The sequence below is a fragment of the Mus caroli genome, chromosome 18 (genome assembly GCF_900094665.2).
Source record: "Mus caroli chromosome 18, CAROLI_EIJ_v1.1, whole genome shotgun sequence".
Taxonomy (NCBI): Eukaryota; Metazoa; Chordata; class Mammalia; order Rodentia; family Muridae; genus Mus; species Mus caroli.
In genome coordinates this window covers 63827425-63850484 of record NC_034587.1, presented here as the reverse complement: position 1 = coordinate 63850484, position 23060 = coordinate 63827425, and the positions used below count along the sequence as shown (strand labels likewise).

The 23060-nt window shown below is 44.9% G+C and overlaps 1 protein-coding gene across 3 annotated transcripts in view; it reads right to left on the bottom strand.

Moving 5' to 3' along the window:
* Positions 1–23060, bottom strand: part of Gnal (G protein subunit alpha L) — a 147208-nt gene that overhangs the window by 77578 nt on the left and 46570 nt on the right. The window contains exons 1-5 of one of the 3 annotated variants that reach the window (XM_029471864.1): positions 21737–21808; positions 20980–21225; positions 20665–20737; positions 19619–19673; positions 19369–19488 (exon numbers count right to left, since the gene is read on the bottom strand). In XM_029471864.1, coding sequence (XP_029327724.1) covers positions 19369–19488; positions 19619–19673; positions 20665–20737; positions 20980–21124 — 393 coding nt within the window. In that variant the 5' untranslated portion in view covers positions 21125–21225; positions 21737–21808. Of the gene's footprint in view, positions 1–19368; positions 19489–19618; positions 19674–20664; positions 20738–20979; positions 21507–21736; positions 21809–23060 lie in introns of those variants that run through there. The other 2 variants (XM_021150733.2, XM_021150731.2) reach the window with 2 other exon arrangements.

The window sequence follows — 23060 nt, the reverse complement described above, 5'->3', positions numbered from 1 at the left end:
AGTCACAAGAAGGACATGAGAAGCGACATTAAGGAAGACATATCCTGGGGGACAAGGGTCTTGCTACTTTGCTCAGGCTAGCCTCACACTTTGGGCCTCAAACTCATGCTTTTCTGCCTCTGCCTCCTGAATAGCTCTGACAGCAGGTGCCTACCTTGTAGTCTTTCTAAATTCTAAATACATAGGATAATGGTCACTTCTAACCATACACATTGGTGTTGGGCTCTGAGACGTTTAAACCTTCTTTTCATTCATACGTCCCTATACATAAAGTTTCTTTTATGGAGTGCAGATTTATTTTTTGAATTATAGACTGAGAATGTGGTTGTTACCTACAAAAATATTTTGTAGAATCCACATGAAGGAAGCTGAACAACCCCAGAATGATCGGGCTGCTGACTGTGGGAGAGGCAGGTGACCCATGGAGCTGCCACCTTCTCATAAGCAGATGATCAAGAAGCCCCTACCCCAGGCACTGTTCAATATGTGTGCATGGCAGGAGATGTTATGAGGCTCCTTGCTGGGATAGCATTGGTTTCTAGGCAACCCAGAGCCATGGGAAGAGAACTGGTCTTGGGATGGAGCAAGACAAGGTGATAGAAAGATGGAGACTCTGTACCAGATGGAGCTCAGTGGGAGGGGAAGAATATCCAGGAACTGAAACTATTGATATTTAGGTATCAGGGAGATGATCCTGAGCACAGACCATGAATGAACAGATTACAAGTGACCTCTCTCTAGGGACTGTCTTTGTCAGATCAGCAGACATCTCAGAGGCCGAGGGCTCACCAAGGTGAACAACATACCGTAGAAATTTCTGCACAATTGTGTGCTTAGTTCTGGCACCCGAACCCCTCCCATCAAGCCTTGAATGCCCATATTTATACCTCTTTAACTTCTTAAAAATTACTGGGTGTCAGGAGAGAATGTTTAGCGATTAAGAACACTTACAGCTTTTGAAGAGGACCCAGATTTGCTACCCAGAACCTGCATGGTAGCTCACAACTATCCCCAATTCCTTTTCCAGGGGATCCAGTGCTCAATTCTGGCTTCCAGATAAATGTGCCTCCAGGCTGAGTGTTTCCAAGAACTTCATTTTGTTTTTGAGTTCTGATGTTCATTTCTTGTTTATGGTAAAGTCACGTGCAATGTAAGAGAAACGGAGTAAACAGCCACCATGTATAATGATGGTGGCCCCATAAGACTACAGAGGAGGGCTGAGGGTATAGCTCAGCTGGCAGAGTGCTTACCTAGCATGAGAAAAGCTCTGGGTCTGATTCTCAGCAAAGCATGAACTGGGTGAGCTAGCACACATCTGTAATCCTAACATTTGGGAGGTAGAGGACCAAAAGTTGAAGGTCATCTTTGGCTACATAGTGAGTTTGAGGCAGGCTTGGGCTATATGAGACCCTATCTCAAGAAGAAAGAAAGAAAGAAACAAATATATAGTTACAATGTAACTAAGTAATTGTCTAGCAGCACTAAGGCCCCTTAACACTATAGCATAATGTACTGCTATAGACAAGCAGCTGGGCAGTCAGCCACAGTGCAGTGCAGTCCAAGATAGTATGGATAGTCATTGGTGATACTACTTGTTCCTTTTTATCCCCATGGAGTTTATCTGGCCCACCGCATCTCAGTTTTTGTAAGCTCACTCTGTGATGTTGGCACACCCAGCAATGCATGTCTCTGATGTCTGTCCTTAACTGATGCACGGCTATGCTTTGCTTTGCTGCTCTTCATTTCTAATGTGTCACAAGGATAGTATCTGGCTCTAGCCTTTGACATCATAGATAAGAGGCAGGCTTTGGTGCCAGCTTCACTATGTGACATCTGTGATATCATCAACTCTGTGATATGAAGGCAGATAGTCCACCTGGCCTTCATCATCTATTTCACAGGCTGCTTGCTAGGGGTATGTGGGTGTGCACATACATACATGTGCGATACTAGATAACCTATCTAAGGTTTCTGAGTAGTAAGTGCTAGGCAACTAAGTATTATCCTCAAAACTGTAGTCTAAAATATTCTCATAAATGAAAGTTTGTATGTGCACAGGCTTGGAACCTAATTCGCTGGGCCAACCTTTTTTTTCTTCTCTCCCTCCATCCTGCAAACTGAATTTCTACTGGGAGTTATCAGTGCTCAGAATAAAGGATACTAATCGGGTCCCACTGGAACTGCTGACTAAAGGTTTGGAAGTGCCATACAGTGATCCTGTCAAGGTTTGCCTTGTCTGAGTCAAAAGTCACACATAGAGTTGATTGAGGAGTCCATTGAGGCATGGCCACTTGGCCCGTCAGCTGCAGGGAACTCTCTGTATGTCAGAAGAGGCAGGTGTGAAACAGAGTGAGGCGAGCCCCGCCCACGCTCACCTCCACTGCTCCTGAGGTGAGAGCAAGGACCACACTCATAGACTAGGAGGAATTCCCACCAACCCAAACTCAGAAAACAAAATCAAAACGAGGGACAGTGAGGTGAGCCAGACAGGCTTCCAATTGACTGGGGTGTCATGTGGACCCAGGGAGGCCGCATGGCAGTGCCTAGGAGGGACAAGGGAAAATTCCCCAAATTACCCATGTTGACCTAGGGTAGTCAACTGCCTCCTGGGTGCTGTTTTCTTACATGTGAATTATGTGACTCTTCAACTCAGGTCCCTGCATACAGTGAGTACCGTATATTGTTAATATCAAGCCACTTTACCAACATCACACCTTTAATTCCAGCACTCGGGAGGCAGAGGCAGGTGGATTTCTGAGTTCGAGGCCAGCCTGGTCTACAGAGTGAGTTCCAGGACAGCCAGGGCTACACAAGAGAAACCCTGTCTTGAAAAACCAAAACCAAAACCAAAAGACAAACAAACAAACAAACAAACAAACAAACAAAAACCCAAAAACACTAAGGCACCCAAAATCAGAGGACTTTTACTTTATACTCCTATTGAAACTATCTAATTTATTTTAGACTAACCTATTTTCTGCCAGGTAGAACATTTTGACTATTTTTATGTTACACTGAGCTGTGAAAGGCCACGGAAGATGGAGAGACCCTTGAAAACATCGTAGACTGGCAGTGTATTCAAGAGAAACCTTATTCTTGGACTGTACCAAGAAGTATGCATCACACACGGTGCCTGTGTGTGGCTTCCAGCACCTGTTGGTGGAGGTATTTGATACAGGAGTTACAGGCTGCTATCCAGTCATCATGGGAGCCCAGGCTTCTTGCTTTGGGGAGTCTAGTGGGGATATAGAAGCTTTGCTGATTCACTAATGAGAGAGGACCCACAAGCCTCCAGGAAGCAGCTGGGCTTTTTCCATACTCCTTTTTTTCATAGTAAACATTGCTTTATAAATACATTTCGTTGTTCCCATTGATAAATTCTATTCATTATTAGAATTATAAACTGGACTTCCACTTTCTGGTCCAGCATATAAGGAACTTGAGGTCATCCCTCCTCTTGTAACAACAAGATAAGTGCCAACCAAACCATAAGTAAATGATGCGTAAGATCTCATAGAGAACTGGGGACATGGAGGAACCACTCCCAAACGGAAGTGACTGCCAGATAGGAAGATCCCCTCATGATCCTGGAACAGTGATGAAGGGAGAGGAAAACAAAATATAGTTATGAAATTTCCATTATGTTCTTGAAGGCACGCTTGAGAGGTGAGAATGCTAAAGGGGTTCCCTGTCTTACAGGGTTCTCTGTTTTGAGATGACTTCCTCTTTGTCTTTTTTTTTTTTTTTTGGCTCTTTTTTTCCCCCAATTTTTATTAGATATTTTCTTCATTTACATTTCAAATGCTATCCCGAAAGTCCCTATACTCCTGGTAGAAGGTTTTTGATAGCAAGACTCCTAAATGGGGCGGGTGTGCAAAGCTTAGCACTTGGCAACATCTTAAAAGGCAAAATACACGCACCAGCAAGATTGTACTAAGATCTGGGGAAAAGGAACATGGCAGACACTCACTGTCTACAATGCTCCAGGCACAGCCAAGTACTTCAGGAACATTTATTGTATTTGATCCCCAAAAATCTTCACACGAGAGGCATTATGTTTAGCATTTCCATTTTACAGATGAGAATATAGAGTCAAGAGATGCCAGTGACCAGGTTCACAGAGAAGGGATGAAATAGCGTTGAGATGAACTGTGAAGCTTATACTCCTGACTGATGCTGGCATGCTGCTATTCCAGCTACCAAAATTATTCAAATTATTTGGGTACAATTTTAACAGACCTATATGTACAGTTAGCTTTGGGGATACAATTATCTATCTATCTATCTATCTATCTATCTATCTATCTATCTATCTATCTATCTATCTATCAATCTATCTATTAAAAGAGGCTCAAGAAGCAAGAACAAAGTGATTATGGGAATGATTTCAGAGTCTGGTTGCTCAGGGTGCCATCTTGTCTACTGTCAGCTCTAGCATACACCAGAGATCTATCAGGGTGAGTTTTCCCAAGGTTCTTTGGAGAGACCATAAAGTTCTAGTTACTACAATTATTGATAACTGAGTATGAAATCAGCCACCAAATGGTATCTAGGAGGTGGGGAATGGAGACATGGCATGCAGGACCTGGTAAGGGGATACCTCGGCTGGGTAGGCAATATGGCTTTTGGCAGATTTTCTCATGTCACTTCACAGGTAGAATATAACTCCACCAGGGACAAGCTTAGAATGAGGATGAGGGAGAGTGACTGAATGCACTGAAGCAGGAAGGCTGGCAGGGATGAGGCACAGGAAGGGAAGGGAAGGGAAGGGAAGGGAAGGGAAGGGAAGGGAAGGGAAGGNGGAAGGGAAGGGAAGGGAAGGGAAGGGAAGGGAAGGGAAGGGAAGGCCTGACTCATGGCAAGGAGACTGTCAATGGTCCCTTCACCAGTCACTGGCAAGGTCCAGAATCAGGGGACAAAAGGGACCATGTTAAAAGACTGACTCTCATGCAGCCTATCAGGTCAAATCATGGGAAACTGTCACAAAATAACTAAAAATAGTTAAATAGTTACAATTTCATGGTACAATCTAATAGGTTCCAATGAGATCTGAAATACTCAGGAAGGATGGTAGACCAGATGGCTCAATCTGCAGCCCAGCCTACACAACGGTGTGATTCCACCCAGGCCACACCCAGTCCTGCTCTCACTCCTTGCTCATCTGGATTGTGGGTTCACAATCCATACAGCATCTGGCACATACTCCATCATCATCCTGAGAAACAGAGCTGAGCAACCACCCCAAAACACCATTAGTGTTCATTGAAGGACATCAGTCTCCAGTCACAGAAATCCAAATATGATGTGATAGTCCCTCATTACTTTATTTTTTTCTGTGTTGGGGCTTGAGCATGCTCCACACACTCTAGGCAAGGGCTCTGCTATACAGTATACCCAACCAACATAAGGTTCAGCTCCAGAGATAAGAAACAATGATGACGGATTTTACTGGTTTGGTTCTCTCAGGCACATACCAAAGCCAGAAGTGTAATTTTTGTTGGTTTTTAATTACATAGTTTAAGAAGAAATAATAAAGAAATGAAGTAAATATAAATATGAAATAAACCATTTGGGAATATTTTAAGAAAATATAAGAATGTCTTAAAAATAAGCATTTTGGGATAGGGGCTTAGCCCACTGGTAGAGTGTCCTCTAAATATGCTCAGAGCCCTGGTTCCATCCCCTGCACTGTGTATAAAGCAACAGGACATTTAGATAATGTTTAGGAGCCTAGATAAGGAGCATAGTCTTGGGGAAGAGAGTTGAGGAGCCTTCGAGTATGTTCTCAAATGAAATGACTTATTCTAGTCCCATAAGAGATACTTTGTAGATTGGTGACACATGATAAAAAAGAAAAACTCAAGTAACAATTGTCATTTTTTGACAACTATGTTAGCCAACACTTTCTCACTTGATTGAGATTTAGTAGCTGGTTCTACAGTGAAAACACAGTTGCTAAAACTCTCATATTCCCCTTGGATGGAGGCAGGAGGGAAGTGAATTGAGAAGGTCCCCATTTTAGAGGTGATGCTGACTCTATGGTGAACAAGGCTTCATTTCTTTCAGATACCTTTTGAAGAATAGTTGTGGAACTAAGTGAGGGATCTTGGGAATATCTTTAAAATAATGTTTGCATTTTCAGTAATATTTGTATGTGATTCAGTCTCTGTACATGCATGTTTACACATGCATATTATACATGCATATTTACACATGCATATTTACGAGTACACATGTTATAGATACTCATGTGGATGGAGAGATAAAGTTATAAGTGGAGAAGACTGTGGTAAAGTTTATTCAAAAACTTCAACTTGGGATGAAGACGTTTAAGTGAAGATAAAGAAGCCAACAGTCATTTATGTCTTTTTGCTTCAATGAACATGCTTTATAAAATAAAGTAGATCTAAAACAATGTGCCTGAGTGTATTTTTCACTAATAATATTTCTAATAATATTTCTGTCTTCTCTCTTTCACTTGTTCCTTCCTTCTCTTCCTCCTCTTCTTCCTCCTCCTCTCCCTCTCCCTCCCCATCTTCTTTCTTTTCCTTCTTCTTCTTGAGACAGAGTCTCTGTGTGTATTTATTCTGGCTGTCCTGAAACTTTTTGTGTTGAACAGGCTAGCCTTGAACTCATAGAGATTCTCCTGCCTCCCTCTCCTGAGTGATGGGATTAAGGAAGCCAAACCTGGCCTTAGTAACATTTCTTTAAACACTGAGTAATCATGTGGTATGCAATACATTGACAGCCATGTACTATGGAAGTCCCGTGGAAGAAGTGTGTAGACCCAGGCTCAGCCTGAGTTCTTATCAATGCTCATTGTACCCCCCAGACCAGAGGGGTGAAGCTGTTGTGCCAGGCACACTCTCAACTTGTGATGGGAAGCTGTATTCTTGACTGATGATTCCAGGTCTCTACAGGCTTCCTTCTGAATATATTTTGCTTTTTTGTCCCAAGTGACCACACCTCAAACCTATGGCATGCTCATGTTACTTTCTTCTTCTTCTTCTTCTTCTTCTTCTTCTTCTTCTTCTTCTTCTTCTTCTTCTTCTTCTTCTTCTTCTTCTTCTTCTTCTTCTTCTTCTTCTTCNTTCTTCTTCTTCTTCTTCTTCTTCTTCTTCTTCTTCTTCTTCTTCTTCTTCTTCTTCTTCTTCTTCTTCTTCTTCTTCTTCTTCTTCTTTTATTTTAATGTGTATGAGTGCTCTATCTGCATGTATGCCTGCATGCCAGGAGAGGGCATCAGATCCCCGTATAGTTGGTTGTAAGCCACCATGTGATTTCAGGGAATGGAACTCAGGACCTCTGCAAGAGCAGACAGTGTTCTTAACCCCTGAGCCATCTCTCCAGCCCCAAACACATGTCACTTTTTAATTAGAAAAATTCAGGTGGGATTGGCAGTTTACATCCCATTTCTCTGAGTCTCAATTTTGTTTTTCTTAACCCACCTCCCACATTAGTGGATTCGGGTTCTTTCCTTCATGGACAAGACCTCTTCACTGCTCTGGTGGTGAACTTTTCTCAGCTAGGAAACTCTTTCCACCAGGTGCTGTCTGTCATGACACCTTTGCTCTGAGTTCATGTACCACTAATGTCACTGGATGACTGTGGAGGTCAAGTCCCCAGTAAGGAAGTTACTATGGAATCACATTCTTATTGGTCATTATTTTACCCTACACATTATATGTTCCTAACAACCTGTTTCTTCACTGAGCAAACATTTTCAGAGGTCAGGGTTTAGGCTTTCTTGTGTAACTCTTGGTCCCAAGCACAATACAGAGCAGAGACTAAGATTCACACTGGCTTTAGCACAGTTACTGATCGTAACAGGTGCCAAATGTCTCATCCCAAGCACAGACAGCTACCTCATCCTCCAATGTGGGCACAGTGGCAAACGCAATATGGTTAAGACTGACCTGCAGAAATTAAAAGGTAGTATATGAACAAAACACTTTGTATTACAGCAAATCGATCTATTTCCTAAGAAGACTACCCGTGGGAGGAATTGGAAATGGGGCAGACAATTTGCTTCCTTAGGGCTTGGATCATGTGGCTCTGAGTACTTGTAAGTGGTCAAAGTCATTAAGACCGTAATCTTAAACCAGGGAGCATGCAAAGGCAGTAGTGGAAGGTGTGGTTTTGTTTGTTTGTTTTGTTATGTTGTTGTTTTCAGATGAGCCAGACTTTGAGGAAGGGATCACAAGACCTGAAGGAAGGTGGGTCAAGTGTCAGGGGTAAGAGGAAAGCACCGTGGTTCATGAGAGATAACAGAGACTCATCCTTGGATGGGGATGTCAGACTAGTCTGTGACACAGAAGCCAGCAGGCATGGATTGAATGGGCCACGCATGTGAGAGGGAAGAGTCTAAATCAATGAGCAATGAGACAAACACTTTGACGTGCTGTCCTCAATGGGTAGCCACCTGCCTGGAACCTAATGGTCAAATGGCCTCCAAGTGTCCTGCCTGGAATTCTTTAATGTATGATTTCCCTCAGGTTGACTGAGACTGCAGCTGATATATTTAACATAGCAACAGTGAAAGAGAATCATCACACTATGTTTTCATTACTAAGCACATTTTGTTTCAGCCCCCAGATGGTTTCTACACAATTCACCCCAGGATCAAATTTTGTTGAAAAACACTCCCTTGCTAATTCAGATTAAGCAATTTTTATACTAAGAAGATTAATTGCAATTTGTGTCTACATCTTATAACAACTTGTGCATACACTATCCACACATACTTAACAAGGAAGAAACTGGAAAGGAAGAGTTTGGGAATGGATAAAGAAAAGATGAGGAAGGGTGAACATAATGCAATATGTACCCCCAGAGCTCATGTCTCTAGCTGCATATGTAGCAGAAGATGGCCTAGTGGGCTATCAATGGGAGGAGAGGCCCTTGGTCTTGCAAAGATCATATACCCCAGTACAGGGGAATGCCAGAGCCAGGAATTGGGAGTGGGTGGACTGGGGAGCAGGGTGGGGGGACTGTCTAGGGGACTTTCGGGATAGCATTTGAAATGTAAATGAAGAAAATATGTAATAAAAATTGTTTACAAAAAAAGATGTATAAAAATAAATTTTAAATAAAAACGTCACCAGATAGATAGCACAGCAGTCAGTCCAGAGCACTTCTCCTAGGAGGTAGAAATGTGTTGAGAGTTGAGGGTGTGGCCCCGTGGTAGAATACTTTTTAATGTGCTGTGCTCAAAGCCCTGATTTAGATCTAGCATGAGGGGAAAAAAAATCCTCTTATGAGGCTTGCAGCTCAGTTACTAAGAGTCAGGGCTGCACTGACCACTCTGTTGATTGACAGGTCACCTGCTACATATGGGTGGGGATCTTGTAGGAGACCAAATGAGAGAATCTATTTCATACTCATATCTTTTAGATTTTACTTCGTATACAAATATATCCTAAACGAGAAAACAAAGCTTTAGAAATGAAACGGCTTTGTGTAGTGAGAATACCATGCAGAAGGCTGAAGGTTTGTATTCGTTCAACCCCACATGCTGTAGCATAATAAAAGTACAAAATTATTTTAAGAGGTGAAGGAAAACCCCCCACAACTTTACCGCTGATGTCCCTAAGAGTGCTGGTTAATGTTTGCCAGCTTGACACTGACGAGAGTCATTTGAGAAAAGGAAACTCCGACTGAGGAACTGCCTCAATCACACTGACATATCAGACACTTTCTTGATTAAGAACAATGAGGAGGGTCAAGCCCACGGCGGGTGGTGCTACCCCTAGGAAGGTGGTCTTGGTTTCTATAAGAGAGTGGGGTGAGCAAGCCATGGGGACAAGACAGGAAGCAGTGTTCTTCCATGGTTTCTGCCTCCAGGCCCTTGTCTTGACCTCCCTGGATGGTGAACTGTAACCTGTGAGCCAAATAAACCTCTTCCTTCCCAAGTTGCTTTTGGTCAGCGTTTTGTCACAGAGAAGCGGACTAGGACACCATGCAAAGCCAAAAACAAGGTAAAAAGGCCACAAATGCTTGAAGAGTCCCCTCAGGAGCACCCCCACCCTCCTGCCTCATCAAACCTTGGTGTGCATTTCTCAGAAGCCACAAGTGTTGACTCACTTAAGGCTTAATTTGCCACAAGAATAGCCTACTTACTGTTCCTCCTGCCATTCCCCAAAGAGACGGCTGAAAAGTTCAAAATATTTCCTCTCGGTTACATAAAGCTGGGGATGACAAGGACTAAGACAGGGTGCCAAGATGCCTGCTCCCTGGGCTCTGCTTCCCTCGGATAAGCCCAGCAGCCAGCTTCGAGGAAATGCTAACCAGAGGCGAGTGTCATGTCAGAAGTCTTTTCATAGGCCTTGAGATTTCAGTGACATCTTATCTGAGGAATTTTTTTTTTTAAAGTTGCCTTGCCATGTCGTTTAAAAATTATCTTCAAGGGCAAACTCTTTACATGAAAGTCACATTGGCTCAGCTGCTAGTGTTTTTTTTTGGTGCATGCTACTTAGGAAAGGTGGATGGGATCTGATGTCAAAATGTTCTTCATTCCCTTAGTAATGGGTCAGTTAAGTCTAGGATGCTACTGGATAAATTCCTTCTCCCCACTTTTTGAGACAAGGTCTTACCATATAGCATTGGCTAGTCTGGAAATGTAGACTACTATGTAGATCAGGCTAGCCTCGAACTTACAGAGGTAGTCCCGCCTCTGCTTTGTGAGTTCTGGGATTAGAACTGTGCACCACCGTGCCCAGCTACGTTTGTTCTTACACAAATGTTGCCATGATAGTGTCAGGATGCTGGCCTATCTAAGTCACAGTAAACAGCAGTTTTGACTTGGAGGAACATACATCAACATGCCTTGTCATGTTAAGGCACAGTGGTCTCCAGCTCTGTTCTGTTTTCTCTATGGTACTTTTTAAATCCACAGTGTTGGGATCGAACCCAAGGCCTCACTCACGCTAAACAAAGGTTTTACTGCTATGTTCCCCGCTCATTGTAGGATTCGTGAGTCTGAAGATCCCAGTTTTTCTCTTATTTATTGTGGCGCAAACACACCAGTGTGCTAAATAAAACTAGCAAATGAACATTTTAGTGAACATTTTGTTAAGAACAGATACACACACACACATATATACACACACACTACAGTTCTAAGTGACATTACTAAAACTTACTTATGAATTATCAAAGGAACATGGTTCATCCTTCCTTAGAATTTGACAAGTCCTATGAGGCCCAGGTGAAGTTTTCTGGCAGAAGAAATACCATTTGCCCCATGCCATGCCCTCAGAACATCTTTCCACTGTAGACCTAAGAGTGAGTTGAGTTCCAGAGTAATTTTTCCAAAAAGAACTGACGCTTATGATAAGAACCACTGTGAAGCCTGAGGAGAAACAGCCCGGTTGTTGGCACAAGTGCCCTGTCTTTGTCCTCTTCCCAGGTGTGGTTAATGCCCCCAGCCTCAGTCACAAGGAGCCACTCTCTGCCTCTGCTCTGTCCATATCAATGCAGAGATTCCAGCTTGGAGGGATTTCTCCTCACCTCAGGAAGGAAGACCTCCTTCATGTACTCCTAATTCCTGTGAACCTCCCATGCTTGTCAAATGCCATCTTCTGAGACCAAGCAAAGTGTGGCCCCGTTCATCTCTGTATCCCCAGATACGTCCTGACTCTGCTGAAAAACCAGCAAAGAAGCAAGCTCCGCTCGTGTGATCCCTTCTTTCATCTTGCTACCTATTGTCCAGAGGGTAGAGTCATTGAACCAAGGCGGTCTCTCACTTGCTAGCCCAACAGACTTCTTCCATGTTGGCCAAGTGCCACGTGCTCCCCAGATGGCTAGAAACCCTAAACTCACACGCCAGGGGGCTCTCTTCAGTGCCCACATTCTTTGTGTCTGCTCCTTCTTGTGGAGCTCTTTCAGTTGGAGCTGTCAGATGTTTCCAGCTCTAAAACACACAGCACTGCTTTCATTCCAAGTATGATTTCCATTATTCTCTATGGAATCAATATGGCTGTCCTGGATCTAAGGAGGGTTTGTTTGCCATTTTCATTAAACACCAGAAGTAAGCAACAAACAAACAAACAAAGAAACCCACCACCAACCAAACCAAACCAAACCAAACCAAACCAAACCAAACCAAACCAAACCAAACCAAACCAAACCAAACCATACCAAAGAGCAGAGGTGCAAATTTAGAGAAAACTTGTTCATTTATTATTTTATTATTGTTTTGTTGAGATAGTGTCCAGATTGGCCTCAAACTCAAGAGCCCTTTGCCTCTGCCCCCAGAGTCTTGCTCCATTTTAGAAGGAACTTTTCTAGAACATTTTAAAAGACCAGAGTGTATACCCCAGGGCAGTCAAAATGTTTTATTACAAAAATTTTGAATGCTGACAACTTGACTCACAAAGAACCTGTCACTCAAAATGTGAAGTACGTTGGTTATCTCCCTGACTCAGGCCAAGGGTCAGGAGAACCTCCACCATTTATTGGACACATGGGGAATCCTAGAGTGAATTAGACAGGACTTGTGAAGTTTTGGGTAAAAACATGGACAGACTTTTTTTTTTTAACAAATGGAACATTAATTTAATTAAAATATTTAACTAAAACGTCGTGACTATTTTCATTAAAAATAAGATTAAATAACAGCCCCCACCCCGATCCAGCAAGGCCTGGTTAGTTCCGGGCAGCTTTGGAAACCGCAGGGTCAGACAGCAGGATGGAGGTGGGCAGACATTAGAAGGACTGACTGTGGTGGTTTGTGAAAATCCAAGTGAAGGGCTTGGTACAGAGCTCGGTTGGTAGTGTGCTTCTTTAGTGTGCACGAGGTACTGGGCACAAACCCTAGCATTCCGTAAACAGCAAGGCAGCACCCCCCATAATCTCCAAACTCAGGAGGTGGAAGCAGGAAATCAAGTTCAAGGTCATCTTTTGATACATGTTGAGTTTGAGGCTAGCCTGGACTATGGGGAACTATCTCAAGCAAAAAAACCCAACCAAACCAAATTGTTTCTCAAACAAAGAAATTAAGAAGGAAAAATAAAAATGTTAAAATGACATAGCAGGGTGGGACCTGGGGCAGCTGGCAACAGAGATGGAGCCAGTCAGCCTTGGTACTTGGAGCACTCTCCTTATGAAGTCTGTCTTCTGAGATGGCCAGAGGTCAGAGGTCAGAGTTCCTTTGCTTGTCTCCATTCTGATACTTAGGGGTGAGGTCCCTTAGGAGTGTCGTGAGGTTTAGGGGACACTTGGCATAGGACAAAAAAAGACTGCTTTGTGAATGCTGTCTAAGGCAGGGTGGGACAGCTCTGGGGTCTCCTAGCTCCCTCGAAGGAAGAGTTGGCAGTGAACTGGTGTCTCCTTAGATCACCGGGACCTCTGGGATGGATGACACGGGAAGAGGATGAGGACATAGCCTGAGCTGGGATCAGAGGACACTGTATAACCGATTCTACCTGATCGTCTCTCTCACAGAGCAAGGACACTCATTGTAAAGTGTATCTGTTCCGAGCTGGCTGCCTCCCAGGTGCCACTCTATTTAACCCTGACATAGCCACATGGTGTAGCTGGCATGATCCCCTCTGCTGCACTGTTGAGAAATTAAAGGAGAAGTATGAAGTAAATAAAGGTCTCAGAGTCACACGGCAAGCACTTGGTCTGCCTGGGGTTTGAGCACAGCAGTCCTGTGCGACGCCCCTATACAGCCCGCTCCTTCTACTGCTTCCTTGCCAGTGAGAATGCAGGGTTGCCCCTCCCTGACCATGCCCCAATGTCCTTGACAGCATGGAAGCAGTCAGGCCCATAGTCCTTTGTTGTCGTGGGTCCTCCAAGGCAGCCATTCTCCCCCACCCAGCACAGGAACTGCCTGTCCCTAAGAGCATCTCATAGAGTGTTTTCTGTTTGCCCCTCACGCCTGACCATAGCTGAGATGAGAGCTCTTTTCATGCCATACATAGAAGTCTTTAAGCATCCTGGTTCCCTAGTCCTGAGGTTTTTGACTTGAGCGTGCTAGGTGCTCTGCCACTGAGCTATAGCCCCAGCCCCTCTTCAGTTCCTTTTAAAACAGGTACGTGGCTCCATCAGTTCCAAGAAGATGAGAAAACTGCTCGGGAAGAATGATTCCCACTGCTTTGAATTAAAGTGTGGGCTAGCATTTTGCTTCCTTAATAGCATGATATTCTAATCAGCCCGTCCGCTGGCATCTCGCACTCACTGTCCTGGATGACGCTGACAAAAGAATCATGTGTCACACTGTAAATGAACAGATATTCAGTGACATTTTCTGTTGTGAGCAGTGGGGAGGAGCATGGCGGGATGGAGACCGCTTCCTCACCTGGGTCTCAAGGAGCACCGGCAGCCACACCCACTCCATGGCCATCGAGGTTGGGAGACTGGAGAATCCTAGTGTAACTATAGCTTGGGCTTCCGTGGAACAGCTCGCTGACGCTGGCTTACATTGTAGGCTTTGGACCAACTAATCACAAGCTCCTTCTCCCCTCCCCCTGCCCTCTACCCCATAAAAAATATAGTGGCTCAGTGCTAGCATGCCAAGCTGCCATTTGTGAGGTCCTGGGTTGGGTCCCTAGTACCTCTTTTTCAAAAAGTATAGTTTAAGCCTGATGTAATGCCCAGGCCTGAAATCTCGGTACAGGGGAGTAGGAAACAGAAGGATTCCGTGTTTGAGGCTAGCCTAGCCTAGATAGTGATTTGAGGCTACCTGGGGCTACACACACTTACTGTCTCAAAAGCAGAAGATAACTTAATTACACAAGACTCAACATGTTGCCTGGAATCTCAGATCTACCCCAGCTTTGACCTGGACACACTCAGGGGCCTTCCTTCCTTCTTCTATCCTTTTCCCCCCCTTTTCCTTTTTTTGAGCCAGAATCTTGACAGTTCTAGAGCTTGCTATGCAGGCCAGGCTGCCCTTGCACTTACAATCTTCCTGCCTCGGCCTCCCGAATGCCAGGATGACAGGTATACCAACCACCTACCCCACACAGCTCTGCTTCTGCATTCTCGTAAGGCCTTCTTTGTCTTGAAAATATCCTAACAAAGCACATTTAGGAAAGAGCCAATAAGCTCTCCATGTTTGAAAAAGAAAAATGACTCAAGTGGAGAAGCCACCTCACCAGTGGCTTTGTCCGGTGTTAGGCTGACAGATTTTGGGGGTGAGAGGCAACCACAACATTTTTCCTATTTAGTGATCAACCAATCCACTTACATTGTTTTGCTTAGTTTCCATCTCTTCCTTTGTAGATGTGCAGGCTGCTATACAAAATTTGATTGCAAGTACATGGTATTGACTAGTGAAAGGATTCTTGCGTAGACTGAGTCTCAAACCAAGATGACGTAAGGTCTAGATATGCCCATGAAAAAACAAAAGCTAACTATGCAGCTGTTAATTAATTATTTGTACTTAAGGGTCACACCTTTCCTGTCCAATATAACTTATATGTTGTAGAGGGTGTTTGTTTTAGTTGACGTTAAAATTTAGCATACTGTGCTTGCTTTGTCTCCCAAAATTTCATGGGTTTTAGCAGCAGATAGCTTGTAAGATAGCTATGAGGACAATCTTAGTTTTTTGCTTCTGACATCTTGTTTGAAGTCTCCTTTTGCACTGTCTGGCTTGTGAAAGGAATCATGGTATCACTTGGGTTCAAGGGTGTAATCTTTATCCCCTCGTATGCATTGTTCATCATAACCATGAATAATACCATAAACAGCATGTTGGGCAGTTTATGGAAATTCCCAAATCAGACAATCATTTTTATGCACATTTGCCAATTTGCTTTTACAGTTTGTTTCAAGAGGTTTGTGCAAGCCAGCCTTCCTTTTCTTTCCTGTCTCATATCTACTGTCTTACCTAGGTCTATATCTAACCTTGCCCTCTGTCATACTCTAAAGCAGTCTCTTTGAAGTCTGGCCTCCCATCTCTGTGAGAGTCCAGGCTCCGCCCATAGCCTGTTTCTCTCTGTCTCTGTCTCTGTCTCTGTCTCTGTCTCTCTCTCTGTCTCTCTCTCTGTCTCTCTGTCTCTGTCTCTGTCTCTCTCTCTCTCTGTCTAGGCTCTGCCCATAACCTGTTTTTGTCCAGGCTCCGCCCATAGATCCCCCTCTCTGTCCAGGCTCCGCCCATAGCCTCTTTCTGTCATTAGCCCGTTTCCCTTGCACTGTCATTTTTTTTCTCTCTTTGCTAAAGAACCCGTCACATGAGTTGAGATGTGATTTTACACCTTTTATTCTAAAAGTGACCTCTCTGGAAACTAACTCTGTAAGTCAATCCTGGACATTCGCATGTGCATCACGGTACGCGCAGCACACACCCCCACATCTCTTTCTCTCTGTCTCCTACCTCTCTGTCTCTCTCATACACATGTTAAGTAAAATAAAGTTTTTCCTTTTCTTATTTCTGAAACCCCTCTACGCCTTTTCTGACCCTTTGGGTCCGTGCTACCTGTGTTTTCTTAGAGGCCGAGTCCACGGCAAACCCAGGATCTTTCTGTGCCTTTCATATTCCTCTTTATCTCTGTTTCTTGGCTTTTCTTCACAGCAGAGCCTGTGGTGAGCCCAGGATACTCTTGCTTCCTTCAGTCGACATCCTCTTCTCGTCATACCAGCTGATCTTTGTCAAGGTCACTGCTGATCTTCAGGCTACAAACGCCATGCTCCGTGAATGCCTATTTAGATCTACTTTTTTTCTTTCTACACTGCCTGTGGTGGAGATCTCTTTCAATCTTGGATGGCTCTTCTTAGTGCCCCCGTCACCCCAGCTCTATTTCCCTTGCTTCTCGGTGTCCTGCCATGGCATCCTAGACAGCCGCTTAGCTACTTGCAACCCGGCCATCTCCTTAGTGTTTCTCCAAGTCTTCCTAATTGGCCCACCCCACGTTACAATCTCTGTGCAGAGGAACTCCAGCCTTCAGCCCTTCTCACTCCAATCCCTCATACGCCCACATCCGAGTGACTTAATGGTGGTCTCCAGTTTCTCAGGAAAATAACACTTCTCGTTCCCCCTATCTTCCCAACCTGTCCCTATTTTCTGTGCAGAAATCCAGGCTCAGTACCCACATGCAAAGAACAGACCAACGAATGACTCTATTTCCAAAATGTAACCCAACCCAGGACCCTTTCACTTGTCCCCAGTAAAAGGCATCCCATACCGCATCACCCTGTCATCTCATGTCTGGATAATTTCAGTCAGCTCCAAATGGCCATCATCTGTCTACCCTCGACACTTGCCTTCTGCAAGCCATTCTCCGCACCTAGCCTGTATCCTGAATTCCACTCAGCATCCTCCAAATTCTTGCACACAAGTAGTCTGAATGCTTCCAAGCACTGAGAAATGATGTCTCTGGAGAATGTGTGTATATTCAACAAGAAATAGCATTTTCAGAAACAATGTTTCCTATTAGTACTAAGTTCTTATTTTAGATTAAAAAAAAAACAAATAAGACACTCTCATTTTATGTGAGCACAGATGTGCAAACCCATAGCATGCTAGGGCAGAAAAATTAAAAAAAAAACAAACCCAAAACAAAACAAAACAAAATCCCCAACGGGGCAGCCCCTAAAAGAGTTTGCCTCACACTGCATTTTAATTACATTGGTATCAGTGGGTATCAAATGTTCTTTTACTTAATGGATAATTAACTATGGCTTATGGTAATTTTATGAGAGCTTATGTGGATGTGGAAAATGGTTCCTCAAGTTTTATGTTTTGATTAAAATATGTAAGACTTAACCCCAAAGGCACATTCACAGTTCACGAGGATGCCCAAGACAGCGCTAGAGAATTTGAGAAAGGAAGGAATCATCTATGAGTGTGGATAAGCAGGGAGAAAATGATACAGAATGGAGTGATCGGTCTTCACGTCTCCCATGCTGGCAGTGATGTTCTAAAGGCACATGCTTGGGGAATAGAGGAGGTCTTTTACAATGACTCTGGGAAGCCCTGGCAGGATGGTCCACACCTGGTGCAGAATGGGAATGTCGCTCTCCATTTCATTTTGGGGGATTTCTTCAATGCACAAAATACCACAGAGAACAGAGCAGAAGCCCTGCAGATCCAGCAGGATGTAGGAAGGCTTCCTGGAGTGGCAGAAGCATCCGGCTACCTTTCACACCCCCTACCCCCTTACCATCTCCTCATCCTGTTCCCAGCTATCCGTAAGTAAAGACCCAGTTCAGAGCCAATGTGTCCTGTGCCAGACACCAAGCTCCGCAACTGCTTTTCAGAAACTGCAGAGATAGTTCTGGCTATATTTTGGTGCTTATCAGAGGCAAAAGTATACTAAAGGACGGAAATATAATGACTATCTATGGATACAGAAAAAGAGAAAAGTAATCTATACTGAAGGATGAAAATAATTTAGAAGGATGTTGTTAGCCAGCTGTGGTGGTGTTTATGTTTAATTCCAGCACTTGAGAGGCAGAGGCAGGAAGATCTCTGTGAGTCTGAGGCCAGCATGGTCTATACAATAAGTTCCAGGACAGTCAGGGCTATACAAAGAAATTCTGTCTCAAAAAAAAAAAAAAAAAGTTATCCATTAACTGATACAGAGCCCACAGAATGACACTTGTCCGGGAGGAAAAAGGAGGAGGGTGGGCGGAGTAGAGAGTGCACCAGGCCTTTAAGCCTCTGTTTACACAGTGGATTCTGCAAAATGGGCACTTAGTGGAGAGGTATTTGCAAACCACCTGCCAGGCAGTGAAAACTCTGAAGTAGGGTCCTGGTAGGTATATGAATGTACCCACGCACACACAAAGATGCTTTTGCAACACCTGGAACACAATTGACTCTCTCAGAAACTTAGTCTACAGTTTGATTTAAATCTGCTACATCACAGCAGCAAACAATATTTTAAAGACATGCAAATCAAACAAGAAACAACTCCTACTGGCTGGCCTCCCTCTGGCCCAAGGAATGATGGATCGTAGCTGTCTGTGAGACAGAGGTAAACCTCACTGTATCTTTCTTGATACAACACACAGAATGCTGGTCTGTGTTAACTTACATCATGCACCCTCTTATCTTGTGATCAGACAAACTTTTTTTTTTTTTAATTTCCACAGAAGCAGTTAGGCACCATAAGCCTTTTCTCTCTGCTCATGTAATTTATGTTTCTGTTGTAAGAGACGATGCTTTAAAAACATACAGGAAAAAGCGCCGCATTTCTGAAAGACAAGCTGTCTCCCTGATGATCAGCCACATAGATACCCATAAAGACATTTCTTACAATCCTATTATTATTATTGTTATTATTATTATTTTGCCATTTTTAACAAGCACAAAGGATGCGCCTATAGGGTTAGAGAATTCAGGCTGCTTTTCAGGAGGCAACCTCATTAGACATGGATCCACCTCTTATTATTTATAAAGTATTCCAGGAAAGGTTTTCTTACCTGGGAATATTCAAAGTCAGTGATAGGGGCTATGCTCTTGATATAATCTGACCGGAACTGGTTCTCAGGGTTGGCCAGTGGAACTGGAGGTATGATGGTACTCATCGCTGAAACGATGGTCTAAAATAGGATGAAGGAGAAAAACAAAACAGAGAGATAGAGCAGGTAAGGATCCTGCGAATATTAATCAGAAATATATACTTTGTGTTTACCCAGTTTCAGGTGAGCGGACATTAAGGGAAGTCCTTACCACGATCGCATCTTTGACATTTTTCCTGATGTCCAGAATTTTCTGCTTCTTTTCCCTGCATCGAAGGAGAAGTTGTTATTAAGTTCATTCACCTTTCACTGATAGAAGCCAATTAAGATTTTAAATTTCCAGTGAGTGTGCAGGGTCAGGTAGATCTGGTTTCAACCAGAGGTCAGCACCAAGCCCCCAAGGCATCTGCCAAGTTTTTACCCCAGAAACGAAAACATCACCACCGCTTCCAATTTGTGCTCTAAAGAAATGGAATGTATCAGCTTCAGAAAATAAAAATCTACAGTTCAAAGAAACATCAAGGTCACAGAATCACAATAGTTATCATGGATCGTGCATACAAATATGACTCTACAGTTCTATTCCAGTCTATCCTTTATATTGATGGTTAGAAATTGAAGTAGATGTAACTTGCTATACTATAGAGAAAGAATGTATTGCGATACAGGCAGTTCGACACTGTGGATTCAACTAGCTGCAGATCAAAAAACGTTTGGCAAAAAACAAACGAACAACAACGACGACAACAACAACAACAAAACCCGTATCTGCACTGAACATGTGCAGACAGTTTTTCTTGTGACTATTCCCTAAACCATCCAACACGATACACTCGTTGCTTTTATTAATGCATTGCAGTAGGTACTGTGAATCTTGAGGTGATCCGAAGTAAACTGAAGAATGTTCACAGATGTTTTCTAACTAATATGTCACTTTAAGAAACAGATTCCAATATTCTTGGATTTCAAGCCCCCCCACCTCCTTCAGATAGTAATGGATCAATGTATTGGCTGAGGGTTCAGCCCCACACCAATATTAGAGACCAATTCCCCCAAGAATTCCTAACAAATTGTTGTTTGGCAAGCAGTTTACTTTTAAAACTAGACATCGCCAAAGAAGGATTTTGCCTAAATGGAGCAAATTCGATACTAGATTTCGTCTTCCCCACCACCGAGATCTACTACATTATGAACAGAACCGCGGAGAAAGTACTTCTGAGAAATGACGCAGTTGACATAGAATTTGGGTGTCCTTACTCAGGGTTGAAGCCATTGACGTGCAGGATCCTCATCTGTTTGACGATAGTGCTTTTCCCGGACTCACCAGCCCCTGTGAATAAACAGAAAGAAGGTGGTCATCCATGTCCTCCTAACGGACCATCCTGTCGCTATCCAATGTCTCTTACGCGGGGACTTTCGCAGTAGTTCGTGCGCCCTGGCCAGGCTCCGGCGCCCAGCGATGCTCAGTCTGGTTTGGCAGACTGCCCATGCCGGTGGCGGTGAGGCCAGGACTGTGCACTCTGGGACACCGGGAGCCGCCGGGGTCGGAGCTACCACACACCCCGGCCTTACCCAGAAGCAGCAGGCGGTGAGTTGCTTTGTAAGCCAGGCGCTCTTTCTGCAACTGCTTCTCGATCTTTTTGTTGGCCTCGCGGCGTTCTTTTTCATCTACGCCCTGATCTTCCGCGGTCTTGCTGCTGTTGCCCAAACACCCCATGCCTGCTGGCTCGCTCTACGGTCAGGCAAGTAGGAAGGCGCACCAGAGCCAGCGAGACCCCGAGATGTGCGCTCCCGCGACGGCGTCTCCGCTCTCTGATACTGAAAGAGACGGCCAGGTCTCCCGGGGATCAGCGATCGCTCGGGCTTCTCCCTCCCCTGCCCACCGCACGCTCCCGGCTAACGGCGCCGGGAGGCTAGGCGCGCCCAGGGAAACGCTCCTTAAAGGCAGGTCGTCTTAGGAACCTGCTGGGGAAACAGCGCACACAGCGCGCGGAGCCCCCCTGGCGCCCGGTTCTGCTGGAGACAGCCGGGTGGCGCTATGCCCGGGCTCAGCCTGCTCCTGCCTCAGCACCGCCCCACGGAGATGCTGAGGGGGTGGTGCGCAACCGAAAGCGGGGTCCTGCCCTTCGTAGTGGCTAAGCACAGCCCGGAGGGCCAGAGCTCGTACCAAAGGGTCCTCACAGGGCGATTGTGGCCATCAGCTAGGCCGGATGGTTGCCTTGCTGTCTGATGTGCGCGCCCGCTGCGGGTCCCACTCCCCGGGAAGGAGATGGGGACTGGAGTACCGGTTGGCTTGGGGGGGGGGGTGTCAGAGGAGCGTTTCCCTAACCTGGTGAGTCAGAAGAGGGACAGAGGGTGCTTGCGTACACGCTGGTCCGCGTGGCTTTCTCATACCCCGCGCCCCTGTGCGGTGCCCCAGTCTGGCCACGCGCTCCCACTGCTCCGACGCCTCCTTGTTCCCAGGCGAGTCCTCACTCGGGATCATGCATATTCTATCAGGGAGGAGGATCGCTAGGAGGCTCACCAGTCACATCGCGTTTGCTCCGTTCAGCTTCTAGACTCTTCCAGCTCGCCCCCGCTACCACCTTTCCAGCCCGTCTTTACCTCCAGCCCCCGTTTTTCTTTGCAGTTCTGTCGAGCAGTTCCACTGCTTTTCTAGAACACACTCTGGTTTTGAACTTGACCTTAGAGCCGAGGAAGGGGTGAGGAACAGGAGCCTGGCACCCCCTGGTCCTTTATGAGAGCCCTCTAGCTTTGCTAAGCTCTGCGCTTTGTGTTCACAGCGCAAGTGCCAGGGATCAGCAGGACAAAAGAGGTGACCAGGTTCAGGTATTTGACTCCAGCACTGAGACATGAAGGCGAAAGGACTCCTAGAGATCACGAGAAATTGATGGTCCTCAATGTGGTGACACCTAGGTACTGAGCCTTGACTCAGCGCTGTTCAGACCTCACATTTTCCCCTTGCTATCAGCATGACCTGACCTGTGTTCCAGAGAGCAGATACTGACTGGGTTTCTTTATCCTGTAGTCAGACTGTGCCCTCTTGGTTCCTCTTTGTCACATCTCTTCTGACTGCCTCCAGCTTTCTCCACTTGATCTAATTTCCCTCCCTCCGTGTCCTTCTCTCCCTCCTCTCCCTACCCGCCTCCTGATGAAGTCTGTTTTCCTAAAGCATTGCCAACCTCCCCTCATCCCCCCATCCCATTGGTTCTACCAATCCTCCTTCCGGGACTCCTGTCCTGAATCTCTCCTGCCTCCTAAAACTTCAACCCCAGTAGCCTGACAGTGGCTGGAGCAGAGGATACAGTCACCAGAATTACCAGTAGACTTGAGGGTGTCTGGTCTCTGTCCTCTCAGGAAAGCCAGTCCAGTCAGATCCTCTCCTCAAATCTTGGCCTTTAATTGCCACACACTACCATTCGAGTTTTGCTCATCTCTGTCTAGTGGATCTCAATCAGCCCGTCCTTTCTCCCCAGACATAAAGATTGGCCACTGTGACTATCCACACCTCCAACAACCTGCTCTTTCTTTGGATTTTCTAAATTATGTGAAATGAGACTGATCTTCTTCTTCTTCTTCTTCTTCTTCTTCTTCTTCTTCTTCTTCTTCTTCTTCTTCTTCTTCTTCTTCTTCTTCTTCTTCTTCTTCTTCTT